This window comes from Lolium perenne, chromosome 3 (genome assembly GCF_019359855.2).
Source record: "Lolium perenne isolate Kyuss_39 chromosome 3, Kyuss_2.0, whole genome shotgun sequence".
Lineage (NCBI taxonomy): Eukaryota > Viridiplantae > Streptophyta > Magnoliopsida > Poales > Poaceae > Lolium > Lolium perenne.
In genome coordinates this window covers 157,326,612-157,342,033 of record NC_067246.2, presented here as the reverse complement: position 1 = coordinate 157,342,033, position 15,422 = coordinate 157,326,612, and the positions used below count along the sequence as shown (strand labels likewise).

General features: G+C 43.8%; 2 protein-coding genes across 2 annotated transcripts; one reads left to right on the top strand and one right to left on the bottom strand.

The window, feature by feature from the left end:
* Positions 1–256: 256 nt before the first annotated feature.
* On the top strand, positions 257–3,415 carry LOC127319131 (protein neprosin). Its single transcript, XM_051349340.2, has 6 exons — positions 257–919; positions 1,029–1,115; positions 1,230–1,448; positions 1,878–2,042; positions 2,177–2,230; positions 2,644–3,415. Exons 1-6 carry the CDS (start codon positions 716–718, stop codon positions 3,166–3,168), a joined length of 1,254 nt encoding a protein of 417 aa, XP_051205300.1. The 5' UTR covers positions 257–715; the 3' UTR covers positions 3,169–3,415.
* Positions 3,416–6,798: 3,383 nt separating this feature from the next.
* On the bottom strand, positions 6,799–13,351 carry LOC127319130 (arginine-specific demethylase JMJ20). Its single transcript, XM_051349339.2, has 9 exons — positions 12,961–13,351; positions 12,717–12,872; positions 11,887–12,049; positions 11,632–11,749; positions 9,194–9,263; positions 9,040–9,120; positions 8,189–8,245; positions 8,003–8,114; positions 6,799–7,903 (listed from the first exon to the last, which is right to left on the bottom strand). Exons 1-9 carry the CDS (start codon positions 13,201–13,203, stop codon positions 7,419–7,421), a joined length of 1,485 nt encoding a protein of 494 aa, XP_051205299.1. The 5' UTR covers positions 13,204–13,351; the 3' UTR covers positions 6,799–7,418.
* Between the last annotated feature and the right edge of the window lie 2,071 nt (positions 13,352–15,422).

The following is a 15,422-nucleotide window of genomic DNA, read 5'->3' as shown; positions in this document are numbered from 1 at the left end:
AAAATAGTTTCACCGATACATTAGTTTGCTAAAATATCAGATTTGTCAAAAAAGAAAAAAAAAATAGAAATTTAACACAACATCTCTGCTACTCATTACGGAGAGAGCCGAGACGCAGCACTGCAGCAGCAGCACTCCATTGCGTTGCATGGCCACTCCCACTCCACTTGGGCAGGGCGCCTCTCTTTACCAAAAGCACAACATCGGCCCGGCCCCAGGTAAATTACTTATTCCCTCGCCCTCAACTCAATTGCCTCATGCTGCAAAGCCCCATGCTTTGTCGGGCCGACCCCCTCCCTCCCTTCTTCCCCAGTTAATCCCAACACCATTCTCTCCTCTTAACCTTGAGCATAGCAGTGAGTGATGGATATATAATATACCTCCGTGTGCACTCGTCGGGCAGGGCCTTGGAAGGAGAGATCTTTGCTTAGAGGGAGGACGAGTGCTCCTTCTTCGGTTTTTCTTTCATCTTCTTCTTCTTCGGGAAAAGGGATTAGTTGCGTGCAAACGAGTGTTCTCTACCTCAGAGCTGCCGCTGGCCACTGCCACTGCCAGTGGAGTGGACAGGTTCCGTGCCCCGACTCCCAAGCAACCAGCGGCAGGCACCGACCAGTCAGCCAATGTATTCCTCTTGGCACAGGAGCAGCAGCAGCAGCGAGAAGACGCCGCCGTGCTGCCCGTGCAAGAAGCTTCACGGGCCCAGAATCCCACACTGATGGCCGCGCCTTGCGCTCCGTCTCCTCCCGCTGCCGCTGTCGTTGTCCTCTTCCTGCTGCTGCTCCATTTCTTGGTTATTGGCGAGTGCACAGCGGCAGCAGCGGCGAACGTGACGTTCCGGCCGGGCGACGAGCTCCGCAGGTACAAGCGGGTCCAGGCGCTCCTCAGAAGGCTCAACAAGCCTTCTCTACGGACGATACAGGTACGTCTCCTCGGTTCCTTGTACTGCAATACGCGTTGTCCTCATTCTTGGTGCAATTCGTGCCTCGTATGCCGGAGAAAGTTTAACGGTGAGATTTGGCTCATGGCAGAGCCCCGACGGCGACGTCATCGACTGCGTGCCGGCGCACCTGCAGCCGGCGTTCGACCACCCGAGGCTGCGGGGACAGAAGCCACTGGTAAAGCATTCATTCGCGGGCAACCTTCTTCATGTTTCTTTCGCGCGCGCGTGTTAATACAGAATCCCAGGCAAATGATTGACCAAGAAGCTCTGCTCCTGCCAATTCTCGCAGGGCCCGCCGGTGCGGCCGAGCGGACACCACCACCGCCCCAATGACACGGCGGACGGCGGCGGACAGCTCTGGGCAGCGTCCGGCGCGTCGTGCCCGAAAGGGTCTGTGCCCGTCAGGAGGATCACGGAGGCCGACGTCCTCCGCGCCAGCTCCGCTAGGAGATTCGGACGGGCGCCCACGGCCAGAGTACGGCGTGACTCCGTCTCCGGCGGCCACGAGGTGCGCAGTCTATCTATTCTTCTGTCACTCCTCCCTCGTCACTCCGTTTTGCAAGAGCAGAGGCACTCTGCAGCTAGCAGCAGCATCTGCAAAGGTGTCGCTCACGCTAGTCAGCTTCAAACGTCCCATCGACCAGTGCCATGATGCCATCCACTGATCGCAAGGACAGGGGTACATTCAGCGCACAGCTTTTAACCTCGTGGATTTGACCCTACTTTGATTGGGGCGCCATTGCTTTTACTGCTCCGAGCTAACATCAGCAGAGAGCATTGATCCGAGTGTCGCTCCTCTCATCTGCATTTTGGCTCTCGTTAGGTGCAGATTAATTGATATCGATAATTAGTGTTGGGCAACAGTCAATTCAATTTTGGTAGCGCGCGGTAGTAATTTGATAAGTAGCTGATGGGATGAAATGGTGGGTGGATGCAGCACGCGGTGGGTTACGTCGCCGGCGAGGAGTACTACGGCGCCCGGGCGAGCATCAACGTGTGGGCGCCGACGGTGAGCACGGCGACGGAGTTCAGCCTGTCGCAGATCTGGGTCATCGGCGGCTCCTTCGGCAACGACCTCAACACCATCGAGGCCGGATGGCAGGTACGTACGTACGACCATTGCGGGCGGCGATTGCGTACCGTCCCTTCCTCTCTAGTCTCGGTTTCTCGGGACGGGACAGCAAAGCAGTCTCCTCCTCTGTTAACAGTTGCTGTCATGCTCTTTGTCTGAAACAGGTGAGCCCGCAGCTATATGGGGACAACTCGCCCAGGTTCTTCACTTACTGGACGGTAATTATCCAAACTGCTGTCCGAATTGTTAAGCTTCATGCACTAGCCACTTGAACCAAAAGTCCGAACTGATGGAAAGGGTTAGGCAATCCACATATACACTTCACAACACCCCCACTCGCGTGTGACGGGAGAAGAGAAAGTCAACACGTGGAAGAAGAAGAGCACACCGAAACAGAGCATCAGCGGTGGCTAAAGAGGGGGGCAACAACAATTTTTAGGCTTAATTGTGAAAACCAGGATTTGAACTCGAGACCTGGGGCTCTGATACCATGTTAAGCTTCATGCACTAGCCACTTGAACCAAAAGTCCGAACTGATGGAAAGGGTTAGGCAATCCACATATACACTTCACAACACGAATCACACACATGAACATCCATTCGAATTGCTAATTCGATGCTGACATTGCAGTCGGACGCGTACCAGACGACGGGTTGCTACAACCTGCTGTGCTCCGGGTTCGTGCAGACCAACAGCCGGATCGCCATGGGTGCGGCCATCTCGCCCACGTCCGGTTACAAGGGCGGGCAGTTCGACATCAGCCTGCTCATCTGGAAGGACCCCAACCACGGCAACTGGTGGCTGGAGTTCGGGTCCGGGGAGCTGGTGGGGTACTGGCCGTCCTTCCTCTTCAGCCACCTCGCATCGCACGCCAGCATGGTGCAGTTTGGCGGCGAGGTGGTGGACACGCGCGCCGACGGGGCGCACACGGCCACGCAGATGGGCAGCGGCCACTTCCCCAGGGAGGGCTTCGGCCGCTCCTCCTACTTCCGCAACCTGGAGGTGGTGGACTGGGACAACAGCCTCATCCCGCTCACCACCTTCCGGGTCACCGCCGACCGCCCGAACTGCTACGACATACAGGGCGGCGTCAACGCCGTCTGGGGGAACTACTTCTACTACGGAGGACCGGGGAGGAACGTCAGGTGCACCTAGGAGGAGGAGGAGGAGGATCATACTGCTACATGTTTTTTTCTTTTTCTTTTGGGATTTAATCAAGGATGAAGGATGTACTATCAGTCGTCTTTGCTGGTCTTTTATACAGGAGTAATTTGTTTTCTCAGAGGTTCTGTTCTCAAAAAGTTGGGAATCGGTAGGCTAATCGATCAGCTAGTGAGGTACAATCTCCTGAACAATGTAGCCAAGTCAGTACATACATGCACCAACACATTGTTTAGTGCCAGGCCTTGTGTTTTTTGTCCCCATATCTTGCTCAAACGGCTTAGAGACAGACACCTTCAACGCCACGCAAAATCATCGCCTGGCCCGTCGATCTCCGCACCAACAATTGAAGCAAGACGCAATCCGATTAGATACACCACGCCCACCTCGATGGGGAAACAATCTATCGATCGGTTGGATGGAATTAGCCGTAGAAGCACTAGGCTATCTCTCCAGAAACTGTAGGGAGTATATATGCATGCAACTTTTCTCGATCTCCTTTTGCTCCCCAATGCATTTGTCCCTTCCTTGGCCTCGAAGCTTCCACCCATGTTTCGTTGCAGTAAAGCACAAGCATCTACTGATTCACATCCATTTTTCCAGCCTCTCACCTGGACCACACGCCCCCGAGCTAGCTCTTCCAGTTTTAGGGGTAATTTCATTAGCAAGATTTTCAAAACGTGTTAAGCGAATAAAAAAATGCAGGATTAGAAGAGTAAATTCCTGTTTTTACCCCCTAATTTGATATTTTTACACTAATTACCCCATTTAGCTAATTTTCATTCTAATTACTTCATTTAGCAAAAGTGTTGCCAACTTTTACCCCTTTTAATAAATAGACAGATCAGGAGCGGTGTTCAGTTTGACGTAGCACAGGTTTTGATCGGCTTAAGCAGGACAAAGAATTATAAAAGGAGTTTCAAGTGAACTGAAATTTTCCTCTAAAATACAGTGCAAACCGCAAAGGGATCAATTTTATATAATTTCTAAAGAATTGTAATCCTCTGAATCAAATGACCTTTCTAGGGAAAAAATTCAAAGGACTCAACAAGTCTTTTGTCTAGTTTCAAAAAAAAAAAAAAAAAAATCTTACGCAATTCCTTCCCTTACTGATGGGAAACTGCCATAGATCGCCTGGCTTGCTAGCGGTAGCTCTAGGATAAAACGTGGCACCCAAAGCACAAAAGACAAGACACGCACACAATAACTGCGAGTCTGGAGACGGCACCACAAAAAGAGACGTCGCAAGCTCAGTGAGATTGGTCATAGTGCTAGTATCATAGGTAGTATCATGCATCCTAGATCCACAAAAATAATGATGTAGCATCTAATTAATAAGGAGAGATAGAATTAGAGTAACATAAGTAGATACTGTATCATAGCACACGTTACGAGAAAAGTAAATGCCAAATAAATCTTGTACATAGATTTAATTGGGATTCTACAAAATAATAAATTTACAAGTTTATGCATGATACTACACTATAATATCACCCACTATAGAGATAGTATCATAGACAAGTATCATATGCATGATACTAGTATATGATACTATGCACTATGACCAGCCTGACATGACTACATGAGCAGTAGATTACATGTTAAAATAATCAACCTGAACCCAAAACCGAGAATTCACGCATTAGACTAGTCCCAATGGAGTATCATACATGCGATGTTGGCAAAAATCTGATGACACGCACCAATTAATAGGGTGAGAGATGTGAGTGATATCATAGTATGATACGACGTAAAACTAGAAAACTTAATGGCAAGACATCATGTACTATACAAATTTGCATTAAGATTCTACAAAATATTAAATATGATAATACTATGATACTATCTTATGATACTATCTTATGATACTATGCATTGTGGGTAGTATTATAAACTAGTATCATGTGCATGATACTAGCGTATGATACTTTCCATTGTGACTAGTCTTAGAGCAAGTTCAATAGTATAGCCAACCAACCGCTGGCTATAAGTCAAGTGCCATATCATTTATAGCTAACTTAGAGTCAATATGTACTAGTGAGCTATAAACATGTTCTACTTTATCAATATGTGGCCCCACTTTTCACTCTCACAAGGTGCCTAGGAGCATGTGATAGAGCTGGCTACAAGGATTAAAATAACATATTTGTGTCTAGTTGGAGGAGAGAGAATGTAAGTGGGCTCTTATGCAAGAGCTAGCTTTAGCACGTGCTCCTAGGCAAATTGTGTGAATGAAATGTGGGTCATTCATTGAAAAAGTAGTACATTCTTGTAGCCAACTATTATACTTGTTGACTACATGTTGGCTATAGATGACATAGCATCTTATAGCCAATAACCGGCTATGCTATTGGAGTTACTCTTAGAAGTCGTTTGGAAGTCAGGCTTTCATTTCGTTTGTAGCATTTTGAAATGAATACATATAATTCCAGAAATGGACACTTATTTGGTTGCCACAGGAATTACAAATGACAGCAGAATTCAATATTGAATTTGTAAATGGCTTCTATAGAGAGACGCAAATGACAGGCAGCTTGGAATTGTGTTTACCCATGGCGTCATTTTGCTGGATTTCCTAAATGAACAGCCCAATTATGTGGCAACCAAACAGCCCACCTATGGAATTCCAAAATGAATTCCAGGATTTGAGGCCCAAACGATGGATACCAAACGACCTCTTAGAGCTCACTACTCTTCTCGCTCCTCCAACTAAACAATAATATATTATTTTAATTTGTATGCCAGCTAATTAGGATTTATTATACTTGCTCTCTTCTTCTGCATTTTTGGTAATTCAAAACAGCTTGAATGATAGAAGTAGTACACAAAGTCATACTGTGGCACTGCAAAGCTGAACAAGATGGGTGCGCAAAGAGGAGACAGGAGCAGCAGTTGCATACAGTGCAGACAAAAACAAGAAGATGCTGCTCCTCGTGGTCGTCTCTTTGCTTGCATGCCTGATTTTTCTCGTCTTCTTCTTTCGCTGCTACTACCTCTATCTTAAGGTTTAAAGCTTATATTTTTTTGGAAAAGTCAAAGTAAATAAAGTTTGATCAATTTTTTAGAATAATCTATCAATAATATGATATTTTGTAGATAGCACATGAAAACATATTTCATTATCTATCTAATAATATTAATTTTTTATTTCACATGTTAATAATTTTTTATAAAAACTTGATCAAACTTAACATAGTTTGACTTTCTGAGCCTTAGGATGAAGGTAGTACTTAGTAACTGACAAGCAATAATTTGCTGCACACCGGTGCAATCAGCCGTCCGGCGGACAAAGGTTCTGCGTGTTGCAGGCAGTAGTGATCTAGTATAAGAGCAACAGTCTACAAAAAAATGAAACAACTTATAGTTGCAGCTCTACTCATGCTTCTATGGGACTTCTATATGCAGAGAGTAAACTTGATCTAGGAAGTTTTAGGACCCCTAGAGATGGTGAAGCTTCACTATTTTGTGAATAGAAGGAGTACAACATGCAAAGTTTGATATTGCGATAAAAAAAATACAACTAAACACACACACAAACTACCGTACAGTCGGAGACCTTATGTGTATTGCAAAATGAGTAACTATAGCCACAAATTTTGATTTCCTATTGATATTCTATTAGGATAAACAAATTTGGAATTGACCACTTATTACACAATAGAGTCAAACCGACCTACAATAGAACTGTTGGCCATATGAAACAATGAAACATAACGTACACACAGAACTGCTCATGGGATTATTCTTCAAAACATAACAAACACTGGGTAAAACCTTTGCTACTCCATCCAGAACTTCCACATATTTCTAGAAGTATAAAAAAGGAAAGCAATGCAAACAAACAAAAAACCCTCATACCAACCGTGATGAAAAAATGGTACCTTTTCCTGGTGTACTTGCCATTAGAATCAATAACTGGTTTAAGAGTGTCCAACATCAGAATGATTTAGCATTGTGACTTTTGCCCATCCAAATTAGATCCTCAAGTAACAGCTTGTTCATCATGAAAGATACCCACAGTACGGTTTGCTATCAAATGGTACAATCTTTTGAGCTTATCTTTATGCACAATAAATAAGAACATTCAACGTTGGAAGGTTATAACACCAATCAACCAATGGGGATGCTCTGCCGCCTAGCATAGCTGTCCTCTCAAAATGTCCTGGCTATGAAAATCCAATGGCTACCTTGGGAATCAGGATTAGCACATGCAAGTTTACACATCGGTTATGCGCTTATAACTATTACTTGCGTAGAGCAGCATCAATTAGCCTCACCAGGTCCCCAGGTCCATGAATTTCAAGCATCAAGAAAGTAATGTCATCAACAACATTACAATCAGATTTCAAGCAGGCCACTGACAAACAGCCTTTCTGATTTAAATCCCTCATTTGGTCAAAACTTCTTTGCCCCCTGCCAATGTATGCATATGCCTCGGACAGTGACATCCATAGCCTTCTGAAACTATCATCTTTTAATATTTTTGTAACATCTGACATAGCACTCCGGTTTTCTTCCGAGATGATACAAAGATTCTTGGTACTGAAAGCCTCTTTAGATATCATCTTAGATGCAACATCCCGAATTTGCATGAGGTTATACACAAATGGGTGAGTGGTTTCTGTTGAATTGAATTTAGCATCCTCAGGCTCTCGAATATGGTATAGCTCAATTACATTGGCTAAAACAAACCGTGTTATAAAAATGAAGAAATCATAGAAGTTCATGCCTGAAAAAAGAGTCCAACATGATGTTATCAGAGGTTATCAGAGAAGGTAAACATAACATTTGATTGTTCATGTGATTAATCCACACACTAGAACATTACCTGTATTTGCTGCCAAGTTGCGTTGACAAAGCCCCTCAAAATCATCACATATATCACGGATGTCTTCAATATACTCTTTTGCAACTTTGTAGTCTTCGTGAAGCAAGTTCCACTGTAAATTAGTACGATTTTAGGAAGAATTTGATGATAATTCCTGAACAAGTTGATATATACACGTGTACTCACCACCCAATGAAGGTTGTAGGCATTGAACCAATTATGGTTGATAGATATAGTATCCTCCTGAAGTAGTATGAGTAAAAAAAAGCAATAAAATGTTGAGTAGAGATGGTTTAAGAATAGTATGAGCCACTGCATTGATATATGAAAGGTAATTTAGGGCAAAGCTACACCAATATTAACTGATATGTGTTTATTACATGAGGTCAAGAAATTAATTATTTTATTAAAAATAGAAGCTTTATTACCCACGACCTCTGCATCAAGATGCATACAGCCCAAAATACAATAAATTAGTTAATGAAAGAAAATGGTTGTTCATTGCTGTCAACGATCATTTGTTTCACCATTTTCAATGTCACAGGGAACAGATTCATATCATTCAAGAATATCAGCTTTAGTGGTCTACACAGATTCAGCTATACAATGCTTCAGCTCAGTAACCGTCTAACTGACAAGGCTCAAAGTTATAATGAGAAATAACTGCGTCGGCTCCAGCTATGCAGGGAGTATTGGTAGAAACGACGTCTAAATAGGAGAATGGGAAATAATGTGATGGTATATATCAAGACAGATTGCATACATCATGGAGAGGGGGATGAGTAAAAGGGTGTGAGTAAACGTAAAATAAAGACTAACTAGTCGAAGGTGTCGGCTGACTTTAATGTTTAACCTTAGCAACCCCGATCTGATCCAGTGATTAGGATTTTGACTTCTCCCTCTCACATGCTTAAGGTTGTTCCCATTTGCCATACAGATATGATCCAATAAAAATATATATCCACTTGAGTAACATAGTCATCGAACCTTACATATCAAATAACAAAATAACATGTACTGAAGATGGAAGTACTTACCAGATTATGGACTTGGTGGTACCACCCACTGGGCACAAAAATTATTTCATTCTGCTCTTGGATGCACTCTATCCATTCAGCCTACAGAAGAATCTTTTAAAATTGAGTACCATGTTGTGATTATTAGCGAGGGAGGAAGAGAAGGCGGGTGTACCTTATTGAAGTCAGGAAACTGCTTTTCAGAAACATCATCATTTATGTCATAAACCGGTGATCGTAGGTTCCTACAAATCAAAATTACAACAAGAATAAATATACAGCCGATTAACAAAATGTGATCAAATGCCAAGCCAACCTCAATCGGCATGTCAATTACCAAGAAATTTTACTAACAAACTACACCAACACAAATACCAAACATCAATTCATTCTTAGAACAGGTTAGGCGACAGGTGTCATGTAATCCTGGTACCAACTATACCAAGAGTCTGGCGGCTACTATAAATTGCTGAGAGGAGGAAGGTGGCTGCTATTTCTCTTCACTTTGGTTGCAAGCTTATAGAATTGCCATTCACCAACCTTGGAATTCCTTTGACCCTGCACAGGCCTGCTAGCAACCAGGTGTAGAAGGTGTAAACGAGCCGAGCTCGAGCGAATACATATCAGCTCGGCTCGAGCTCGATTTGAAACACGAGCTATATTTTTAGTTCGAGCTCAAGGACAAGCTCGAGTTCAACTCGTCAAAGGCTCAACAAGCTCATCAGTCATCAGGATCGTTTATTGTTGTTTTAAATTAACATTGACCAGCGTGTTTGATGGTTAGGAAAATGCTAGGCACACTGTTATTAACGATTCCGCACAAAGCTGTATTTATAGCTGGAACGCCATCCTTATTCTACACGTCGCTGAACGAGGTGGTACTAAAAACTTTCGTATTTGCTACAGCGTGCAAGGCACCGAATTAAGTATAAGGATGCCAAAGCCCAAAATATTCTATTGTCCCAAGAGGATATGCATGTTATAATTTTCCTGTGGAAAAAGGATGGGCTCGTGAGCTACCAGATGGAAGTGAAACGATGGGAGTACTTGAAGTTCATTGGGCTGACATAAACAACTCTTGGTTATTTACACGATCTGAATGTTCAAGCTCGAGCTTGTGAAGCTCGCAAACCTGATGACAGGTTTGAGTTTGGCTTGTTTAAATTTCGAGCCGAGCTTGATTCGGGCAAATAACAAATCGAGTTTGAATGGTTTGTCGAGCTCAAACTTTTTTGACAGCCCTAGCCCCTTGTCAATCGGGTCGCTAACAGGCTTCCTACCTGGAAAGCTGATAGGTTGACCTTGCTTAATTCTGTTCTGACTGCCATTCTGGTGCACCAGCTGCTCGTGGGCACACCTCCGAAGTTCAATAAGGTGGTGGACAAGATCCGCAGAGGCTTGCACTGGGAGGCGTGCACTTCAGCCAATGGAGTGCATGAACCTTGGTGGTCCTAGGTAGAGTGAATTGGAGCCAGGTGTGTCGTCCGCTGAACCTTGATGGTCTTGGGGTGTATGTTCTGGGGCGTATGAGCATGATGCTGCGATTGAGATAGCTTTGGCTCATGCGTACTGAACCCAAACGGCCTTGGCACTGTCTTGACATTTTCAGTGCCTCAGGCAGTGAGCTGTTGTTCGCCTCCACTTCAATGCAAGCGGGGAGCATCGCCACCACAATTTTCTGGGAAGACCTTGGCCCCGCAGAAGGTGAAGTTACTTTTGTGGCTCGCCGTATTAGAACGTTGTTGGACTGCCGAGATACTTGCTCATTGTGGCCTGCTTCACAAACCGGCATGTCTTCTTTGTGATCAAAGACAAGAGATGATGATGCAACACTTGCTTGTCAACTGCCCCTTCTCGCAACAGGTCTGGTTTGAGGTTCTTACCTGAGATCAGGCTACTTGCTAGCCACCTCCGCCAGGTGTGAAGCTTGCCGATTGGTGGCACACTTCTCAGCACAGAACGCCTAAACTGCTTCGCAAAAGGTTGGTACACCATGACCTTACTTGCCTCCTAGATGATTTGGAAACAGTACAAGGAATGCACTTTCAATCACTCCAGCCCCTGCATTCCTTCGCTGCTGGCCAGCATCAAGGAGTCAAAATTCTGGGCACAAGCTGGAGCTCTAGGCCTTAGGGTCCTGGGACGTGCGTGCCTTAGGGCCTGCTTTTGGGAGTTCTGTGTGCGTTCTATTCTGCCTGCATGTGGCTTGTATTTTGCCTCTTTTACCTTTTCAATAAAATGAAACACAAGGCTTTTGTGTTTTCCCGAAAAAGAAGTCACTTAGGTTATACGCTTTAGAACTTAACATCCATATGACCTAACTGAGGCTGTTATACTCCAACTGGAAGTTGTGACTGTTAACTTACTAAGTGAATGCAGTTTTAAACAACCCACATCATTTGCAATAAACTACCATTGTTTAGCCTAACTTAAGCTTGTGTTGGCAAAAGGCACAGATATATGACAAACTATAAGAGGAAGCATAAGTTGCATAAATAAACAAACTATAACTCATAATAAACTATTACCGTTGCAAAGAGCCAACTAGTTCGTAACTCATTCCATGTTGAAGTCCATAAATATAATGGATAAGGAGTGCCAAGCTAAAATTACCTATCAAAGATCAGATGACTTTGTGAAGGTTCAAGAAAGAGCCATAGTTTTCTCCCACACACATTTGCTGACCAGCTGTATGACCTAAAAACATCAGCATGAAGAGGAGTCCAAGTTCCTGCAGACCAAATCATAGTTGTAATCATGAATGGTGATACTTCATTGCATGTGTAACACGGGATGGCATACAGAACCACAGATTTCCAATGCCGTGAAGGTCAGAATAGAACAGTAAAAAATAAAAATATGTGTTACCTTTTGCTCCCATGTAAACAAATCGATAGTCAGCACAATTTATTTCATTTTTATGATTGGCGATGTCAGGATCTCTATGCATGGGATGACTGTCAAGATACATGTTGAGCCAATCATCGAGGAAGAACGTAGGTGTGGTGTATGCAACATAATCAGGATACTCCTGGAAGATCGATACAAGATAACCACATTGATCAGGAGATGAAATATCAGCTCGCAAAATGAAAGGGTTGCACGCAATTCAAATGTTTGAGATAGCAGAGGGCAGGATCGCAATCTTACAAGCAGCAATATACACATATCATCCAAAAAGGAAAAGACATTGCAATGATGAAATCCAGTCTACACAATTATACCAAAGAAAATTTGATCATGAAAACACAAAATAACTTGTGGTTGAAAACAGCACTGCAGTAGTTCAACTACTTGCTGTCAGTACATAAAATGTTGTGGCAAAAAAAATTAAATTTAGTAAACATAAATCTGAACAAATGTTATGCTGGAAATGACTCTGACAATTTTGCAGTAGTACTGTTCAGTAAAATATATAACAATACAAAATCCAGTTTGTCACACTACTGACATTTTTGCACAACTCAGCATCAATCTTGTTGAAGAACTCAGCATCAATATCACCATTGATTGATGTTGTTGAATTTGGATGGTCATAGTATATCACATTATGATGGTAAAATGTCTGAATAAACAGTGAAGATGTATGTATATAATAACTTGACTTTTCAGGTGTCAGTGATTTCTGGAATAATGAGGGTACCATTAATTCAACAGCATCGGTAGAGAACAGGGCATACTCTGGAACCAGGACATACCTTAACAAAATGCCAATCCTTCAGGTAAAGCAGGGAAGCTTCACAGTCACCATTGCTTGAACAAGAGGAATTCCTAACCGAAATGTCTATGAATTCCTGCATGGACATCTCTAGCCGCTTATGGTCCGTGAACTCTCTGGAGGAACAATCAGCAACCTGCAAAACCAACAACGCTTCTAATTCCAAAATGACTCAGCTGGCAAGTCTAACGATTCCTCGAAGAGGATGCGGGAGTGGTGGGTACCTGAACAAGAGGGGAGGGGAAGTTTTGCGCGAAGAAATCGAGGTTGGGGCGGCGGCGACCGTCTGTGCCGGCGAGCGTCCAGTCCTCACAGGATCGCGAGGAGGAGGTGAGGCCCGTGAGGACGACGGGGAGGTTAGGCTTCATGAAGCGGTCGACGAACTCGGGGTAGGTCAGCGACCGCCCGTCCACCCGCTCCACCTGCCCGACCACCTTCACTCTGCTGCCGGCGCCGCCGCCGTCCATGTGGTCCAGCAAGAAGTGCTAGTCTGAGTTCCGCCGCTCTTTCGCTCAGGTGGCGGGTCGGAGACCAGCGGCGGAGCCAGGATTTGGTTGGGCGTGGGGGGGGGGCGAATTTTTTGAATCATAACTACATTGATGTCGGAAAAAATCTTCATCAGACAGTCAGAAATTTGACAAAGAAGTTTATAGGTTGTTGTTTGTGATGTAGTACTCTTTATCCTTAGGCATAGAATAATTAAATATAGGCACATTACATTGAATTAGTAAGAAAAATTATTGCTGTTGTGGTGTTTTCCTCTTCATCTTACACATTAAATAATTAAAATGAAGAAACATTCCATTCGTTTAGTAGCATGTTTGGCCATGCTAGGTTTAATTTATCTCTGCGGTATTCTACTAGATGTGTATGAGATAATAATGTCACCAGAGCCCTAAAGAAGTGCTAACCTATTAGTGCAGTTCAATCAAAAATTTCAGAAAATTCAGTATACCTTGAGAAGTATACATGAACTAAGAGAATCAACCTGAACTGAAACGAAAACAAATTTGATTATATCTCATACTGAATGAATGGCTGGAGTTTGAGATACACCAGGTCCCCTTCTGCAAAGTGTCGTTCAGAGCGGTTTTTGTCAGCCTGGGCCTTCATGCAACGTAGAGCCCTTAATAGTTATTGACGCAATACATCCATCATGGTAGCTCTGGCAGAAAGCCACGCTTCAAGGTCAGGTGACTTACAGTCCTTTGTTGGCACAATCTCCAAATGTCTTGGTTTGTTTCCATAAACCACTTCAAAGGGGGTGCGCTCCAGAGACGAGTGATATGTAGTGTTGTACCAATACTCCGCCAGTGGTAACCACTCATACCACTTGCGCGGACAAGAATGTACTGCGCACCTGAGATAAAGCTCCAAGCACTGATTCAATCTTTCAGTTTGACCATCTGTCTGCAGATGGTAAGATGAGCTTATATGCAAGGATGTGTCAGATAACCGAAACAGCTCCTTCCACAAAGTACTGGTGAATATGCAATCTCTGTCTGATACAATAACCTGAGGCAAGCCATGTAAGCGGTAGATGTTGTCAATGAACACTTGTGCAACTTGAAGGGCTGTAAAGGGGTGTTTCAACGGAAAGAAATGCCTATACTTAGAGAACCTGTCAATCACTACTAGAATCACATCACATTTGTGTGAAACAGGTAATCCTTCAATGAAGTCCGAATTGATCATCTCCCAAGCTCGAGTTGGTATTGGGAGAGGTTGAAGTAGACCGGGAGTCTTGATGTGCTCCACTTTATCCTGTTGACATATGGAACAGCTAGCTACAAATTGCTGAACAGACTATTTCATTTTTGGCCACGCAAAGAATTGTTTAATCCTCTCATAGGTTGGCCGGATCCTAGAATGGTCCCCAACTCCGCTGCTGTGCAAGGCTTGCAAGATATGTGATTGTGCCAGTTCATTCGTGCCCACCCAGATTCTGTCTTTGTAACGCAAGATTCCATCCGAAACTGAATAACCATCAGCATTGGAATGTGTAGGAACAACGCTTAACTCCACAATGAGCTGTTGAGCATGAGCATCATCAACATACCCATTTTGCAGATTTTCCATCCATAAGGGAGTAATTTTGGACACCGCAGCCAAGACATTACCATCATGCTGACGTGACAAGGCATCCGCTGCAGCATTACTGATGCCTTTCTTGTATTTGATGACAAATTGTAGACCCAGAAGCTTGACAAAAGCATTGTGTTGCACTCTAGTCAACAAACGCTAGTCAGACAAATGCATCAGGCTCTGATGATCTATGAGAATTGTAAATTGTCTGTGTTGTAAGTAAGCACGCCACTTGTCCACAGCCAAAATAATAGCCATGCACTCTTTCTCATATGTAGATAGAGTCTGGTTTCGAGGACAAAGAGCTTGACTCAGAAAGGCTACTGGATGCCCATTTTGCATCAATACCGCTCCTATGCCTGTATTACATGCATCAGTTTCCAATACAAAACTCTGCTCAAAATCTGGCAACACCAATATAGGTGCTTGAGACATGGCTTTCTTCAAGAGATCGAACGCTTCTTGTTGACCAGGCCCCCATTGAAACAAAATACCTTTCTTCATCAAATGAGTCAGTGGGCGAGCAAGAACTCCATAATGTTTGATAAAACGCCTGTAGTAGCCGGTTAGACCAACAAAACCATGCAACTCGTTTGCAGTT

What these genes read in the sequence shown, in the direction of transcription:
- LOC127319131 (XM_051349340.2), top strand. Translation starts at nt 716, where the DNA reads ATGGCCGCGCCTTGCGCTCCGTCTCCTCCCGCTGCCGCTGTCGTTGTC. An exon ending in TGCGGGGACAGAAGCCACTG is followed by an intron (nt 1,116 to 1,229) that starts GTAAAGCATTCA and finishes CAATTCTCGCAG; the next exon opens with GGCCCGCCGGTGCGGCCGAG. An exon ending in CCGTCTCCGGCGGCCACGAG is followed by an intron (nt 1,449 to 1,877) that starts GTGCGCAGTCTA and finishes GGGTGGATGCAG; the next exon opens with CACGCGGTGGGTTACGTCGC.
- LOC127319130 (XM_051349339.2), bottom strand. Translation starts at nt 13,203, where the DNA reads ATGGACGGCGGCGGCGCCGGCAGCAGAGTGAAGGTGGTCGGGCAGGTG. An exon ending in TGTTTACATGGGAGCAAAAG is followed by an intron (nt 11,750 to 11,886) that starts GTAACACATATT and finishes TTTGGTCTGCAG; the next exon opens with GAACTTGGACTCCTCTTCAT. An exon ending in AGTTTCCTGACTTCAATAAG is followed by an intron (nt 9,121 to 9,193) that starts GTACACCCGCCT and finishes ATTCTTCTGTAG; the next exon opens with GCTGAATGGATAGAGTGCAT.